General features: G+C 52.3%; 1 protein-coding gene across 10 annotated transcripts in view; it reads left to right on the top strand.

Moving 5' to 3' along the window:
- The window catches only part of FAM120B (family with sequence similarity 120 member B), an 81,842-nt gene that overhangs the window by 39,365 nt on the left and 25,666 nt on the right, over window positions 1-16,811 (top strand). For all 10 annotated transcript variants that reach the window (XR_010836141.1, XR_010836140.1, XM_059083342.2 and 7 more), the window contains 3 exons: window positions 10,888-11,094; window positions 12,529-12,637; window positions 15,290-15,382. Coding sequence is in view for 8 of the 10 variants with exons in the window: in XM_059083342.2 (XP_058939325.1) it covers window positions 10,888-11,094; window positions 12,529-12,637; window positions 15,290-15,382 (409 nt within the window). In the remaining 2 variants the exon portion in view is untranslated. The remainder of the gene's footprint in view (window positions 1-10,887; window positions 11,095-12,528; window positions 12,638-15,289; window positions 15,383-16,811) is intronic.

A 16,811-nucleotide genomic window follows, 5' to 3' on the forward strand; every position in this document is an offset into this window, starting at 1 on the left:
TTTATTATGCAGGGCTTTCACGTCCTTGGTTAAATTTATTCCTAGGTATTTTATTCTTTTTGATGCAAGTGTAAATGGGATTGTTTTCTTAATTTCTCTTTCTGATAGTTTGCTGTTACTGTATAGAAATGCAGCAGTTTTCTATATGTTGATTTTGTATCCTGCAACCTCACTGAATTCAGTTAGTTGTAACGGTTTTTTGGTGGGGTCTTTAGCGTTTTCTACATATAATATCATGTGATATTATATCACAAATGGTGACAGCTTGACTGCTTCCTTTCTGGTCTGGATGCCTTGTATTTCTTTTTCTGCCTAATTGCTTTAAGACTTCCAGGACTGTGTTGAATAAAAGCGGCCTTGTTCCTGACCTTGGAGGAAATGCTTTCAACCTTTTACTCTTGAGTATGAGTAGCTGTTAGCTGTTCCTCTGTTTGCAAAATAAAATTTTAAAGAGTTAATGTTGAGTTATTAGTACTAATTCTTAATACAAGGCTGTAGCCACAGCCACATGGCCTTCCTTCTGGTCTCCTCTCTTGCTGCTCTCAGCCTGCCCGTCCCCTCAGCAGCTGCTTGGCCACTCGCACCAGAGCTGGGCCCTGACCTGCTATCCTCTTCCCTCCTAAGAAAACCAAACAGCCAGGCAGTGGGAGACAGGAAGCTGGAGGTCATGCTGGCTCCTGGTTTGTTGTTCAGCTGGGGAAACTGAGGCCCTGTGGGCAGCGGAGTGAGCCGGGCTGTGTCCCTGGTGAGCTCGTGGCCTGGGACACGTTCTCATGAATGCACAGCAGGGCCTGACTAGCCTCTTCTGTGAAACAAAGGCGACTCCACACTGCTTGCTGCCAGCTCAGGGCGCAGGGCTGTGGGGTCTTTGTCAGCACGATGTGCGGTCCCACCCATCTGTTACTGGTGGAGCCAAGGCGGAATCAGGGCTCCTGACACCCAGCTCTGTTCTTGTCTTGCCCTTTTTTGTGAGAAATGCCCATTCCTAGGAGGAGGGAGGCCTTCGGGAAAGGGCCCTGCAGGAGCGCCGTGCTCGACTGCTGCGTCCAGACACACCAGGCACCGCCCCGTCCCGGCTGTTTCCAGCACAAAGGGCCTGCGCGGCCATCATTCCCCACCAGTTCCTCCGAGTCCTGTGACTGGGTGGCATGTGCTCTCCACATGTGACGCCAGAGCCGCTGTGGGAAGTGTTCCCAGGGGGCAGGGGCTTTTAACCCGCCCAGAGGTTCCAACTGGGCTCCGTGGGAGCAAAGGGCCGCGCGCTGCTGGGCCTGGCCTTCCTGCTTGCCGTTGCTCATGGGGAAGTTTAAAATACTCTTAGTTTTTTACCCAGCATTATTTTCCTTGCCCCAGCAGCCTATAGCTTTTAAATGATGTGCATATTTACATGTTTATTAAAAATCCAGGTGATTATATTTGTAAAGATGATATCACATTTTTTATATATATACTGTACGCACATTCATTTACAGACATAGAAGTCTGCTATATATGAAATCAAAGAATACAGGAACCCTTAATCTGCAGTGATATAAAAAAAGAAAAGAAGAAAAACAGTATTACTTGGCATCATAAAAAAGAAAGGCAGGCTTTTTTATAAAGCAGGGAAGGCGGTGACCAAGGACGCCGGTCTCCTGGGTGCTGAGAGCACGGTGGGGCCAGGCCGTCCGTCTGTCAGTCAGCCTCCAGTCGCTACTCTGTCCTCTCTGAATGCGGGGTATGGACTCGCTAGTTTTCCTGGCAGCGTCGTAACTGTCCACATGTGTGTTCAGCCTACGGCTCTAGAGGACGGGGTCTGCTCACGTGGTCCTTTCATACTTGGTTTGTACGGCCCATGTGAACACACGTGCACGCGTATAGTTAGAGATGCAGGTGCATGGCTAGCAGGGAGAGTCAGTTACCTGTATAGCAAATAAGTAACTCGTGAAGTCCCCTGCCTTCAGCGACTTGAAAGGGGGAGGGTGGATTCTTAGATTCTTCTGTCTGTATCATTTAAGACAGGGATGCCTCAGCCAGAGAATAATCACAGGTAAGGTATCACATGTCATGATGCGTGTGTTCCTGTGGTCACTTGCCCCTGTCCTTTCCTGGTTCCTGCCCATCGGGCGGTGGTGGGAGGAGCCCTGGGCCTCAGGAACCCTGGATCCTGCTGTGCCTGTGAGCAGTACCTCTAACTTGGGCGCCCCTTGTGCCTGTCCAGGAATGTGAAATGGGTGCACGTAGCTGCCTTGCTCACCCCCAGGGTTTTGTCAGACTTGGGCGCGTGCCCAGAGTGTTGTGTAGAGCCCTCTATGATGCTTACTGTCACTGAGCCATGCCGAGCCCGGGCCTGGCGTCCCAGCCAGACTGCGCGCCCTCAGAGCCTCCTTGCTCCGCACCAGGGCGCTCCATGGCTGAGATCTGCTCTCACTCCCTTCTTCTGGAGTGAGCCAAAGAGACACCGGGGCTTTCTTTGCCTGTCAGTTCCTCCCTGCTGCATTGGCTCCCGGGAACCAACAAAACCATAAACCGTCTCCTTCCAGGGCAAGGCCCCCAACTGCTGGAACATCCAGGCTCACCTCTCCCACCCCCGACGCTCGGGGAGACCTATCTGAGCCACCCCGAAGCCTAGCTTACAGGAGGTGGCCGGCACCTTTCCTGGCATTACCAGGGCTCCTTGGAAAGTTCTTGGTCATTTTTGATAGGGGAATTAAAAGGAAAAGAAATAAAGAGTTAGTGGAAAGGAAAATTCTGTTCTGAAATTCGAGCTGTACCACATTAGCAGCAAGGGGTCTGCTGTGAGCATAGCATCTCATCGCCCCGGTGAGGATGTTTCAAGATCTACTGGGCACGTGACGATTGGGGCTGGTCCACGGCTGGACCCTGTCTGCCTCCTGTTGGGTGCTGGTCGAAGGTCCAGTGCTCAGCACATTTCGTATTGAAGACAGGGCTGTGCCTTGGCGCTGAGTGCACGGGACCACAGGCGGTTCAGTCAGAGCCCTGCATCCTGGGCTTAGACTCCGGATTGTGTTGGAGCCACATTAGGAGGCCACAGCCCCTTTTCCACATGGGTTCCCCAGCGCCGTGCCATCCCCCCAGCAGCCATGCACCTCTCAAGTGGGGAGCAGACGCAGCGTGTGTGAAAAGCGGGTGTAGACGTCTTCATCAAGAGATCTGTACCTAATATTGCCCTGGCTGGTCAATCCTCACTCTCTGAATCACTTTAAATCCCACAGGCAAAAATCAAAATGCTTTGAGGACGGATTGAGATCACATTCTTACAGCACATCAGAATAGTATGCTTTGCTGATTAAATCACTGAAACAGCTACAGAAACACAGGATTGTGTAAAAGTACATTCAGAGATTTAGAAAAATGCTTTCATTATTAGGCAGCTCAATATTGGATGAATGAGTGAATAGTAGAAATAGAATCTATTGAAAGTTTTAGTAGACTTTTTAAAGTTGATATGTAAACATAGGAGATGAGTGCTGCAGACAGATTAAATTCAATGAATGGGTAGGAAACCTGGTTTCCATATTTTCCTCATTTTTATTCTCTCTGGCATGCTTATGACTTTCAAATGCTTTTCTCAGGCAGAGTATTGTTGAGTGACTTCGGGAGGGAAGAGAGGTAGCGAGAGGGCTCAGGGGGCCTGGAACCCAGAGTCCAGAAGGCCCGGTGCCCAGCAGTCCCAGTTTCACGTGGTCTGTATCACAGTAGAGGCCCTGGTACTCGGTGCAGAAGAGGCGGTCTCTCCAGGTGAGCACGCGTGTTGTGGAGAGACCATAAGGCGGACGGGGGGAGCACGGCTGGCGAGCCCTTGAGGGAACTGGCCGAGAGGGCTGGCCACGGCCCCTCCCTCGGGCCATGCGCAGTGCTCAGACAGGGTCTCCGGTCTCCGGTGACAGCAGCCCGCAGCCCGGAGAGAATGGCCACGCCCCCAGGAGGGGGCTGGGGGCCCTTGTTAAGTGAACGCGTGTGGGTGTGAGTGCAGGACCGAGCAGGCGGGTCGCCTCCTTTGGAGTCGGGAGAGATCTCGGCCCACCCTCCCGGGCCCGGAACCCTTCAGAAGGATCGATCTCTCCCCCACCAGACACCCGGGGTGTGCGCTCGGGCAGGAGAGAGCGAGGGAGGGCCAAAGCCAGCCCCCACCCCCCCCACCCCCGCGCCCGCCCCTGCCCCGGACACAGCCACGCTCGGTCGCTCACACGTTGTCTGTGGACGCGTTCACGTCACAGCCGCAAAACCGGGCGGTTGCCGTAGATGCTGTCTGCCCTTCCCAGACAGCTGGCCAGCAGCCCTGGGCGTGAACCTGAGAGCCGGTTGGTGGGCACGGACGCTCAGGGTCAGAGGAAGGGTCCACGTGTGCAGGCCTGGCAGCCTTCGTAGCTGCCCAACTTCAGAATCTGAGCTGCATTCACATTGGGGTTTTCGTCCCTCTCCTGTTGTTGTCTGGAATCATAAGCAGATGTTACAACGTCTTACTGCTTCTTACTACAAACGTTCAGGTATTAAGACTTCCCCACGCTGGCTTTGAAGCTGTCTCTAGCCTCTGTTCTCCCCTTTCCAGGCCACTCATACCCCAGGGTAGATTAAAGATTCTGATGCTCAGAATCTGCACTTTTCCAAGTAGGCTGGCCTCCCAGGCCCTCTGATTCTGTCTGACCTGGTGCCTGTCTTGCAGTCCAGCCCCCGTGAAGCAGGCCCTCCACAGACCCCAGCTTTCCATGACCACCAAGACCCAGCATCACCACCAAGATGACTTCTTTCCTTCTGCAAATACCTATAGTTACTCCTGGTTACCTGTTTTTGGCAATTACACAGGTGCTGTGTGATCCCTTTTCCAGTGTTACAGGATCTGCTTCAGAACCATGTTCTTCCTTTTCTCAGCTAGGGTCTCTTACTGTAACGCTGCTCTTGGATACGTGTCCCCTTTCTCATGTCGTTCAGACTGTTCTTAAACTCCTTGGCTTGTGGCTTCTTCAAGAGTGGGGACTCCGCTTTATTCATCTTTGTGTATTCTCTGGTACCTATGCTTCTGAGTAACTTAGCAGGTACTCAGCTAGTATTTGTTCAAATGAATTGAAATACATCCTTCCTGGGGCAGAGTAGGGGGCAGGCCAAGTGTTTATAACGTCCACGGAGCCCCCCCGCCGTGCATCGTGTATACTCAAATAATTGTCAGTTTGCTTAATGTTTGTATAAACCACTGTGGTGTTGGTACATGTCCTTTTTATCTTCACGAATAAGAGCCTTTCACATAAAATGTGCTTTTCTACAGCAGAAACGGACCTCAGACATAATTTAAGTTTCACCTTTCTTTTTCTACAGCAGTGTGATTTCTTTTACAAACCCCATCCCGTTGGTTGTGGTATGTATCCTGGGGTTGAGCAGGTGGGCACCCCTGAGACACTGTGCCCGCTCGCTCTACCGTTGGGGGCCGGGCTCTGTGGCCCCGCTGCCCCCATGCCTGCTCACCTCCCACATCAGCCGGGCAGCAAAGCTCAGACACCGTGCACAGAGTTTCTTCCCTGGACCCCACCTGCCGGCGGCGGAGCTCGCTGGCTGCCTGGCGGTCCCGCTGCAGGCTCTGAGCTCCACTCGCCCGAGGCCCCTCCCTGCGCCTGCCCCTTCTTTTTGCTCAGACTCTTCACACCTGGGGCACATCGGAGGTCTTTCAGGTTCTCCGGGGGTGAGGCTTTTGAAAGTCAGAGGTCGGGACTTGGCAGTTTTACCCTTTCCTGTCCCCATGTATTAATGGCACAAAGTCTTAGGTAACTGAAGGCCTTAAGGAAGAATGGGAAGAAGGGTGGAATTATGGTTAGAATTACCTTACTACATTTTGTGTAAAGATTGCCTTTTACCATTCTTTCAGTTCTGGGCCCTTTCTGCGGTTTTGTGCTTCTAAACATAATGGCAGACCTCATGGTGGTCATGGACCCTGGAGCCACCTTCCTTCTGACTGGATCACTCGAGGCTGCAAGAGCTGCCTGAGATGGGGTGACGGGGCGGGGGAGATGAGTGCAGCTTTGAAGCCATAGGACGTCTGCATGTGTCAGGTGGCTCTGAGTCTGGAGAGGGGTCAGGACCAAGGAGACCGTCTGGAGTGGACATTGCAGGTGGTAGCACTGTGGGAGTAGCAGGCTTTATCCTGCCGGCTGCACGTGGGCTGTGCTGCTCCCATAGGTATTTCCTCTGTCACATGGTTGTTCGTGAAGGAAAACTTGATTTCAGACCAAGCTGCATGTTCTCTTCTTTCCTCTGTTCTTGGGTGCTTTCTGTGAGCCAGAAAGCACTCTAGTAGAAATTGTTTTTCCTGTTTGTTATCTGTGGTCATCCACTCTGAACCTTAGGTGTAGGTCAGGATGAAGTTGGAGGTTACCTGTGTATTCAGAGGCTGTCTCCTCATGCCCTGCACCCTCGCGGGCTGCAGGTCAGAAAGTTGCGGTTGGCAGGCCTATCAGTCCTGCCGGACCCAGCACGCCCAAGAAAGCCACTGACTTTGGCCGGGTAGAGATTTTGTTTCTATGTGTGGGGAGTTCAGAAAACCTGCAGTTGTTCCACTGGGTAGTATGGGTATTTTAGTGATGTTACAGGGTGCTGCAGCTGGCCCAATCCTATGACGGGTGGCCCTTGCTAGTTTCTCACTTACTTCATTTTACTCTCTTCCCCTTTTGTTCCTTGCAAGTGTCCATTTAAATTCTAGAAGTGCACCTCAACAGTTTACTTTTGCCTGGATTAAAGATGTGATGTAAGAACGACATTGGATAAGACCGTGTACAGGAGAACTGGAATTTTTATCTCGCTTGCTGAGGGCAGGGGCCGTGTAATGACTGCCCATGCAGGCCTTGATGTTACCCTTGGGGCAGCACCTGTTGTCTCTCGTGGTGACCCTGTGTTCTCCAGAACCCAGCCCTGCCCCTGTGCGTCATGAGAAAGAAGAGGTTTCTGGATGCACTACTGCTGGGCGTCTTGTTGAACGGTACCCTGCCTCTGATTTCTTTTTCCCTCCAAGGTAGGATAGGAAGATGGTCGGTTTCCCCACGCAGCCTTCACATGTCACTTACTTACATGTAAATCCAGCAGCTATTTTTAAAGTACCCACTGTGCGGACAGCCCTCCTGCAGTGACCCACCTGGCACGCTTACCCCTTCTGTGTTCTCACAGGCTTATCTGTGTGTCAGATAGATGCGGTCGTGTTATCCTCCACTTAAAGATGAGCGGCTCTCCAGGCCTAGCCGGGAGTGTCTGCGTCCTCCGTACAGACGGACGCAGAGCCCTGCTCCTGTGGTTCCCCTCTTCTCCCCGACACTCACACGAGTCACCTGCTTGACTCCCCGTCTCCTGCGTGTTCACACACCTGCCTTTTGGCTCGCGTCTCTCCCCGTCCTGGGGGTTTGAGCTGACTCTGGTACCTGGCCCATGGTTGTGTGGTTGATATGTAGGTGCCAGCCACCGGCCGCGCTGCCTCAGGCGGCCTCCTGCCCCTGAGCAGCGTCACTTCCGGTTTCACGGCAGGAGGGAACACTGGACAGAGATGGGAGGTTTGGAAGGGGAAGTTGGGGAAGCTGCTAGGCCACGGGGGAGTGTTAGTATTGGATTCGAGCCCTGTGCCACCCCTGTTGGAGACGGAGAGTCGGGGGGTCGCAGTATGACTCGCTTAGGTGGGTGTCCCTGACAGCGTCCTGCAGCAAATAAAAGGTCTTTTTTGAGAATGAAAAGTATTAAGAGAAGGGACAGGTAAGTTACTCAGTGCAACATGAGAAGCCTCCAGGGGAGGATCTCAGCAGACGGTTGGCCCCATTTTCGGTGGTCTCTGCTCTCAGGAGCCATCTTTAACAAGCTCTCGCGGAAGCCGCGGGACCCCTGTCTGACTCAGGAGGGCTGAGGAACAGCCGGATGTTAGGAAAAGCCGGACCAGCCCCTCTGTTCCTCGAGCGCCTGCCCGGCAAGGTTCCGGCGGCCTCCTTGGGCTTGTGTTGTACAGTTGTGCCTGCCTGTAGCCGCAGAGGACATAGGTGCAGAACCTCCCGAGTCCAGCTGGCCTTTCAGACCAGAGAAACTCAAAGTTTGCTTTTGTTTTGTTTTCTGGTGAGTCTGCAGTGCTCTCCTCGCCGTGTCTGGATTTCCACCTAGTTTTAGGACAGTTGCTCTGGTGAAGCAATGCCTGAAACGGAGCATCAGCTGACTTGGGGGTTTTGGCCTCCATGTATACATACCTGCTAATACCTTAGCATATAAACACCACACAGTTGAGCTGTTTACTGCTAAATATTTACTGTGAGGCTTTGCAGCGTTAGAACTGGTTTTTCTGGTTTCTGTGTCCCCATTAGATGCTCCGTCACCTCAGCAGGAAGCGCTCAGGGCTCACTCCTTGTCTTCATTCCAAAGCGCCTTAAATCCTGTTTCCAAAATACGGGCCGCTTTTATTTATGACTTTTATTGGTAAGGCCACACCTAAGTTTAGCCACATGGAATTAGTCCATGCTCACCAGCGACTCTGAGTCCGGATTCAGGGTCAGCCTTCTGCCACACTGCCTTGTTCCCTAAATTCCAGTTCTTTGGGGGAAGAAGAAGAGTTGCTATGTGACTTTCTCTGTTGCTGGAAGATAACCTCAGATTTGGATTCTGCAACCTGTGAAAATCTTCTGCTCTTTCAACACAATCAGCTGTTTATTTTTGGAATACAGACTTGCATTAACGTTTGAAAACCGTTGTGATTCACTTCGTTAGTACCACGCATGATGCAGAGAAAGTATTCGGTTGAATTCGGTAGTTTGTCATAAAAAATCTCAGCAGACCAGGACTGGAAGGGAATTTCCTTAATCCAGTAAAGAGTATCTACAACAGAACTCAGACCTGATGGTAAAACAGTGGAAGTTTTTCTACTCTGTTAGTCAGGGGTGCCTTCTTTCACCACTTCCCTTGCACTGGAAGGAAAGAATGAAACTATCATTATTGACAGGTAGTGTGATGGTGTATATGGAAAATCCAGATCTACAGGGCAACCATTAGAATTACTAAGCAAATTTAACAGGGGCTGCTGCAGAATCAACATACACAGTCCAGGTATATTCTACAGAAACAATAACAAGTCAAAATAACCCCCGCATTTTCTGTGTTTACACTAACACCAAAGAAAAAATATGAAATACTTAGGGAAAGTCAACAGCTGGCCAAGTCTCCACACGGGCAGCCACGAAGCTTTGCCGACAGGACGCGCGGCTCCTGGGCTGGAAAAGGCTCCCTGTCTAAAGATGCCCGTGGTCCGCAGAGTGGCTACTAGGCCCAGCATCCCCAGCCAGCCCTGCGCACAGTGGCGTGTGACAGCACGGAGGGGTGAACGGCCTGGGGAGACCCCAGCAGCATCAGCCCGGGGAGGCTGAGCCCGTGTGTGCATTTCACCTCTGGAGCGGGTTCCATCAGCTCACTGGTGAGCAAGCCCGTTCCTCCTTGGAGGAGTCGCTTAGCGCTCCCTCTGGGGACAGTGGGTGTGACAGGGAGGCGCAGAGGGGCTTCCGTGCTCCTGGTGACATTTGCTTCGTGGCCCAGGTGTTGGTTGCCTGGTTTGTTTGAGAATTCAAGTGGCACACGTAGGATCTGTGCTTTGCGGCGTGGTATATACTTCATTTAAAATTTACTTTAAAACAGACAGGTGTCGAAGAAATGAACAGAAACTGACTCCATTACGGGAAAATGTGCTTCATGAGAGAATTGCCCCCAATACTCAGAAAATATGCAGCCTCTGCATCAGTTCACCTGATCTTGAGCAGCCATGGTGGGTGCACTGACCTGTGCGGCCTGCAGTGCAGCCTCGGGGCTGGGCGCTTTGCAAAGAGGGGAATGCGGGAGGTGGAGAAGGTCCAGCAGTGGGCAGGTGGGAAGGTGCTGACTGCCGCTGCCACCGGGGCCCCCGAGCACTTGAAGTGGGGTGGTGCATCAGAGAAAGGGAGCATTTGATCTTACTGCACTTAAATTCAGACCTCACCCAGGGCCCCAGCTGCTGGTGTGGACAGTGCGGCTCTAGACAGACAGGCTCTAGACAGGGCTCGACGACTGAAATCGGGGAGACGGTGGAAGGTGCTGATGACAGCGAGGGGCAGGTAGCCTGGTGAGGCGTGGCAGAGAGACCTGAGGGTCGCGGCCCGGCCCCTCTCAGTCAGGGAGGTGAGACCTGGCCCAGAAAGGGCACGGACATCTGTCCCTTCTCCTGGTTTACTTCAGTTTTATAAATTGTGCGAGATACATAATGACATTTAAAATCGCTGCTGTTTACTTTGAGCAACACAGATCCACCCGATGCCGACAGACTGAGTTGAACTTCCCTTGTTAACAAAACCGCATGGACAGTTGCTGGCTGTCAGTTCACTGTGTGTGGTCAGCACAGGCCACGAATTCCAGAAACACAAACACAAGCGATTGAAGGTGAAGGGTGTCTCTGCAGGTTCTCACCAAAGGAGCCCCTGCTGCGTCCAAGAACAGGAAGGAGGAGGTTTGACAACAGAATAAATACTTTGTATGGGTGTGACCTTAATTTGTAAGAAGTAACAGACCATCAACCCTATGTAGTAATAAGCCATCGTATTCTTAAGTGATAGACATTCGTGTAAAACATATCTAATAATGTTCACAGAACTCAGTGTGATGTTTAAAAATGAGGTGACTCATCAGTGTCTAAAATGACCCTGTCTTGGCTTCTCCTCCTTTGCCTTTGCATTTAAAGAAAGTTTTCCAGTAGGCCCGAGGCTGCGATCCTGTCACCTCCCTGGCAGGTCAGAGCTTTGGCCTTTGCAGCTCCAAGGGTGTCTGTGTGTGCAGAGCAGGTCGCACCCCGAGGGCGCAGCGGCTCTGGTTCTCTGCACGGGTGGCGCCTCCTCACCACCTCTGTGCATCTTGTCTCCACAGCTCGACCACGTCGACCCCAGGGCCGTGCAGCTGGGTACCCTCCTGGTCCGCGGCCTCACCACCCTGGTGCTGGTCAACAGTGCCTGTGGCTTCCCCTGGAAGACGTCAGACTTCATGCCCTGGAATTTGTTCGATGGGAAGCTGTTTCATCAGAAGTACCTGCAGTCTGAGAAAGGGTACACAGCAGAGGCGCTTGTGGAACAACACGTGAGTTCACAGTTTTCTTTACGTTTAGAAAAAGTAGGTTTGAAATCAGTTGCTCAAATGCATCACGAAAACTCAGAGTCCTCGGCTGGAGGTCAAAAGGGTCTGCAGCACTGTCTGTCCTCACGGTCACTTTACTTTAGGAACAGACCCCAGAAGTCCGCTCTGAGCAGCCGCAGATCCCAGGCTTTGAAATTGACCCAGAAGACAGTGAGGCTGCTGGTGCCGGTGGCCTCCTCTGTTGTGGTCGGGCCTCGGGCCTCAGGGTCAGCGTTGCTGAAGCTTCTGCCAGAACCTGTGAGGAGGCGGGCGAGCAGCATCCCACCCAGTCTTACACATTTTACATTTTCAAGTGCTTTCACTCCTTTTCCCCTTTTTGAATTAAGAATGCACGTTCCTTCCCTGCAGAGCTGCCTCTGCAGACATCAGACTAATTCGATAGGAGCGGTGGTGATTTGTTACTTGAAAATATTCCCTGAAGGCTGACAGTTTAGTTGGGGTCATTGGCTGCTGTTCTGGCTTTGTAAATACAACTGCTACACGGTTCCTGGAAGATTTCCAAGTCGGGGCCTCGGCCAAGCTCATTTGGAACGTGTGTTAATACCCACAGGACCCTGTGATCAGCGAGAGCTGACTGGCCTGTGACAGGTCAGCGCTCCACGCCTTCACATCAGATGGAAGACATTATTGATGTGTCGGCAGTGCTGCTTCACACACAGACACAATCCAGGCTGTCATAGGAATGGAAGTGTTCAGAATTTAGAAGCAGCCAAAGTTATGTACAGTCAACAAAAGCAGAGTACTGACAAAAATGTCCTGTAAGTGTGGCTTTAGTACCGAATCAGTGAAAGGTAACAGTAGGCCAGGCTCATGGCCTGCACATAACCCATCACGGACCCCTCCCTCCTTTCCTTCCTAATGTCTTGACCAAGTACAAAATGATTACAGGTTCACACTCACTGCTTTAAAAGAAGTTAGGGCAGATAGGATCGAATATTCAATAGTACAGATGAGGCTGGAAGGGAAGGTCGCGTGTTAATTCGTTGTCTGTGGCCTTGCTCTTTCCACTTACTGTCTTAACAACCGAGAGGAACTGAGATGATAACACATTACCGGCATGGATGTTTTAGGTACGATTGTGTGTTAGGGCCATAGATGTCACAGTAGAACTTGAAGGCCCTTTTGGAAATGCTTGTATAACCTACAGGGGACAGAGAAGGTGTAGCTGCCACTGTTGCCTTTCCAGGGCATGCAGAAGATCAGCTTCTAAGAACATCTTGCTGAGCTGCAGTGTGGAAGGGAAGCTGCAGCCATGCTCGTCCACACCGCTGCCGTGTCCTTGGGCACAGTGTACCGTGTAGTTTCACTCATGTAGTTGCGTCTCCCCGGTGCCTGCCTGTGTCTGACGCTGCTCCGCTGCATCTGGTCTGTTTGCAGAGGTCCCGGCTCACCAGATTCCATGCCCTGAAGTCAGTCGTGTGCAAGGCCTGCATGAAGGAGAACAGACCCATCGTCAGCAGGCGGCACTGGCGTTCACACCACTCAGGTGGGCCCCAGCCTCTTGGTCCCGGGAGGGTCCCCACTGCCACGTGCAGCTTGCAAGGAGAGGCTGAAAGAATTGGAAGAAGAAACAAAATTAAGATGATAGTGTGCTGCTGAGCGGTTTAAGTTCTGGTCCCCTTAGGAGGGAGTTTTCAAAGGGTTCATGTGCTGAGATTTAAGGACCCTCCTCTGGGGCTCAGCCTCCTTTCCAGGAGGCCCTGAAGTACACACGCCGCTGGGCTGGTGGGCCTTTATTTGACAGAGGTTTGGACTTATTTTTTCTCATGATAGAAGTACGTGAGAAACACTTAGAATATAAAGAAAATAATTAAAAGTGAAACCCAAATAGCCTTTAATTCTGTCTCCTGAAGGTAACAGATGTTGACAGATGTTTTCCTGTATTTTTGTCTCATTATGATTATACTCTGCATGCTTGTGTGCCCTGTTCTCCTCGGCACTTGACTTCCAGCGCGATCGTGGTCGCGGTGGTCAGGCTCCCCTTAAACGGAATCCCCACCACCGCACGCACTGCCTTTGTGCCGTAGCCCCCCTCCTCGAGCTTCCGTTTTTTCTCGTTATACTTGATGCTTTTCTGTGTGTTGTTTCCTTAGGATAGAGTTCCGTTGTTCACAGAATTATAGATCCAAACGTAATTGGATTTTAGGTGAATGTTGCCAACTTGTTTTCTAAAAACACATGGTCACTTCACACCTTCACCAGTGGGATTAAGAGTTTCTGTTTCAGGCATTCTTGACACCACTTAAAAGTTTGTTTTTCTGACTAATTTGACAGATGAAAAAGCCTGTCTCCTTGATTGGGTGCTTCTTTGTTTATCATTAAAGTCGGACATCTTGTTCAGTAGCTTATTGTGTTGAGTTCATTTTAATCACGTTCTCATGTCCTCGTTTGGGTAGCATCTATACCTGTGACTGTAGCAGCCCCATTGTTTCTTGATGGAATAGAGAATGAATTACCCCAAATTCTTGCTCCCCCAGACTGTCTTGGGTTCTGCTCACACCAGCCCTGCACGTTTCACTCCGAGAGACTTTGTGCCGTGAGGTCAGTGAGGCCTCAGGTCGCGTCCAGCTCCTGCTGGTCAGCGCTGTGTAAAGGGGCTTCTGGCCCCTCCCTACTCCTAAGAGTGACGGAGTCCCTCCTGGCCTCGCCCCCTCTCCATCCTTTACCTTTCTCCAGCTGCGTGGAGGTAGGCAGCGTTTGAGACCCCAAAGTAAAAGTTTATTCCTTGCAGAGGAAAGAGGCACCCTGTTCCCCACATCTGTTGGCAGCACGTCACTCAGGCCGTCGGCCCTGTGAGCACCGCACCAGGATTCCCGTCACTAGTGAGATGGTTAGCAGGGCAGCGACAGGCTGGCTGCAGACATGGCAGATGGCCGGATGCAGGCTTTGTCAGCCGCAGTAGTCACTGGGATTTGGATGCCTGAACCTCTTTCTGCATTTCAGAGTCCGACACTCAGGCTTAAGAGGACTGTACACGTGACAGGTTTTCTTGAAAGCCCTAAGACAGCCTGTGGTTTCACAGAGTTTAACGCTGCAGTACAGTCACTCCCAATACAGACAGAAAACTCGGTGACCTCTTTCCGGTGAAGTGTCCGTAAGATGGCAGACCTGGGTGATCCTGTTGAGTTACTCCAGATCATGGAAGAAACGGTTTCGACAGATATCATGAGTCAATTTACGTGATTTGGAAACTGCTCCTTTTTTCTGTCCTCGATGTCATCATTTTCTTCACAAATACATCCTGATAGTCTGTGGTTCACTCCCCTGGGCCCCGGTGGCTTGCCAACACCGCGCAGGTTCTCGGTGGCAGAGCCCAGCCCCTTGGCCCCAGCCCAGCGTCCTTCGGTCCCCTGCACCCAGCCTCTGTCTCCTCCTCCTGGGATGAGCTGGTGCCGTTGATACTCGCCCCAGTGCCTTTCAGGCTGCTCCCTGTCCTCAGCTGGCAAGAGTGTGCGTGGAGGGCAGGGGTTGCGGGGCTGAACCAGCACGGAGCCGCCTGCCCGTGTCCTCAGAGCGCTGGTTTGCCCCTGTGGCTGCTGCCAGGCAGGCTTGGCCTCCTTTCTGTATGGAATAGTGTGAGGTGCCAAGGTGGTGTTTAGAATCACATTTAAATATGTACTTAGACTTGCTAGTACTGAATTCTAGTGGAGACGGACAGAAGAAGGCGTCAGGGTTTAGGAACATAGGAGAAGAATTTAGAGTGAGCCAATTGCATGCCGATGAAGTTTGTGGGGAATTGGGAGGAGAGGGCGGCCTGGTCAGGCCCACCGTGTCCCAGAGTCCCACGTGCTGGTGGCCAGCAGTGCGGGCCTGGGCCTGTGGCCACTGCCCAGGGCAGCTGCCCGAGGAGGCAGAAAGGAGAACTTACTGCCCTGCTTTGAGGGACCTGACAAGATAGCCTGCTCGTCCCCCATGCAGACTCTCCTGGGAACAGGTTTAAGTGCAGCCCTGACCCAACCCGGCCGTGGTGCCGTGGCCCCAGCATCTGCATTTTTCAGGGGCTTTCCCTGTGATGGTAAGGACGTCAGAAGTTTGGCAGCTGCCAGCCCAGGGTCACCTTGCTCTACTCTTAAACACGACTGCCATTTGGAGTTCAGCGTCTGGTAGCTGCTGACGTGCTGATCACGTGTCCCCACAGGGCGGAGGGGCCAACAGGGATCCAGCGCCCACAGGACGAGCTCTGGGTACAGCCGGTCTGGCCAAGGACAGCACTGGAGGGACCAGGGGCCAGGTAAGAGGCTGGTGGGGTGGCGGCAGTGTTCCAGAGACTGCCTCGCAGCTGTTTTGGAAATAGGTTGTATGTTTACAAGTAAATAAACAGATAAATGTACCGATAGATCTAATTGCTTTGCCTAGTGAAGTGGAGACGTAATTGCCATGCTCAGTGCTAGCCTGGCTCTGCTCACCGCTTTATTCATTTTCTATCAATTTATTCATCTGTTCAAGACCCAGTTTTTTGTAATTTACTCAAAGGAAGGCTCTTATAAAGGCTACATATACATACATCCTTCTAATAAAATAAGAACACAAGCAGTAGCATTCTACCAGTAGAAGCATTTTCTTATGTTCTATGACTCGGTTTTTATACATAAGAGCCTTAATGGTGTGATCTGGGAAGTAAGATGAATCCTTTGCTGCTTCTGTGTGTAATACAGATACCTGGTTTGAACGCATAAAGATGAATTTAGTACTACGTTGTGGCCGTGGACTCCAAGTCAGGCTGTGTGTGGACTGCTCGTCCGCGGTGGCCTGTGGGGGCTGAGTCCTTCCCGCTGGTTCTTGGTAGAATCTGCACTTACCTAATGTTAGGAGTCCGTTGTACGGTTCCGCGAGGCCAAAGTTCATGATGACTGTTTCTGAAATGCCCATCCCTGGGGGGACAGGAGAGCTTCCCAGAGCTAGACTCGCAGTTGCTGCAGCTGTTCCTTTGAGCTCACTTCACCTGCAGTCTCTGCCCTCACAAGTGACGCCACCCACTGTCACCTGAAACTTCCAGGTGGGCTGGTGGAACAACGTGAGTAACGTCCCATCTTCTTAGAACCCCTGCTCTGTTGTTGGGACGGGGTTACCTCCTCCTAGTGCCAGCTGTGTCGTCTGAACGGTCGCGCGGCGCCGTGTCACCGAGCGGGGAAAATGCCTCCTCTCCGTGACTTCACGGCGAGAAGGTGCTGAGGTTGACTGAATCGCAGACAGGGCACCCGGAAAACCATAGGCAGGTCTGCGTGCGCCCTGGAGTCAGAAGGTGATAGCAGTGCTGTGGACTCACGGCCGAGGGCGCAGCGCGTCAGACACCGGGCTGTGGGGCTGTCCGTCCGTCACACCTGCGCAGTGCACAGGGACACGCTGCCGATGGCACTCGCCCGTCAGCCCCGTCCCCTCTCGCTGGGCAGTGTTTCAGCTTCTCACTGTTGACAGCGATGGGCCTTCCTCAGGGGGACCAGGGGGAGGGCGTTTCTGAGGGAAGGAGGAACCTGGACGGATATGCGGAGGCCTGGAAGGAGAGAGGCAGGGCTCAGCCCCCCACACACCTGCTGGGTTACACGAGGGGTCCGAGGAGGAGGGACCCGAGGAGAGGGACAAGGATGTGCGCTGGAGGCCACAGCAGGGCCCGCAGCCGTGGCGGGGCAGGAGTGGCCCTTCCCCGGCCGCGCCCTCCCCTC

The sequence above is a fragment of the Kogia breviceps genome, chromosome 13 (genome assembly GCF_026419965.1).
Source record: "Kogia breviceps isolate mKogBre1 chromosome 13, mKogBre1 haplotype 1, whole genome shotgun sequence".
NCBI classification, from domain to species: domain Eukaryota; kingdom Metazoa; phylum Chordata; class Mammalia; order Artiodactyla; family Physeteridae; genus Kogia; species Kogia breviceps.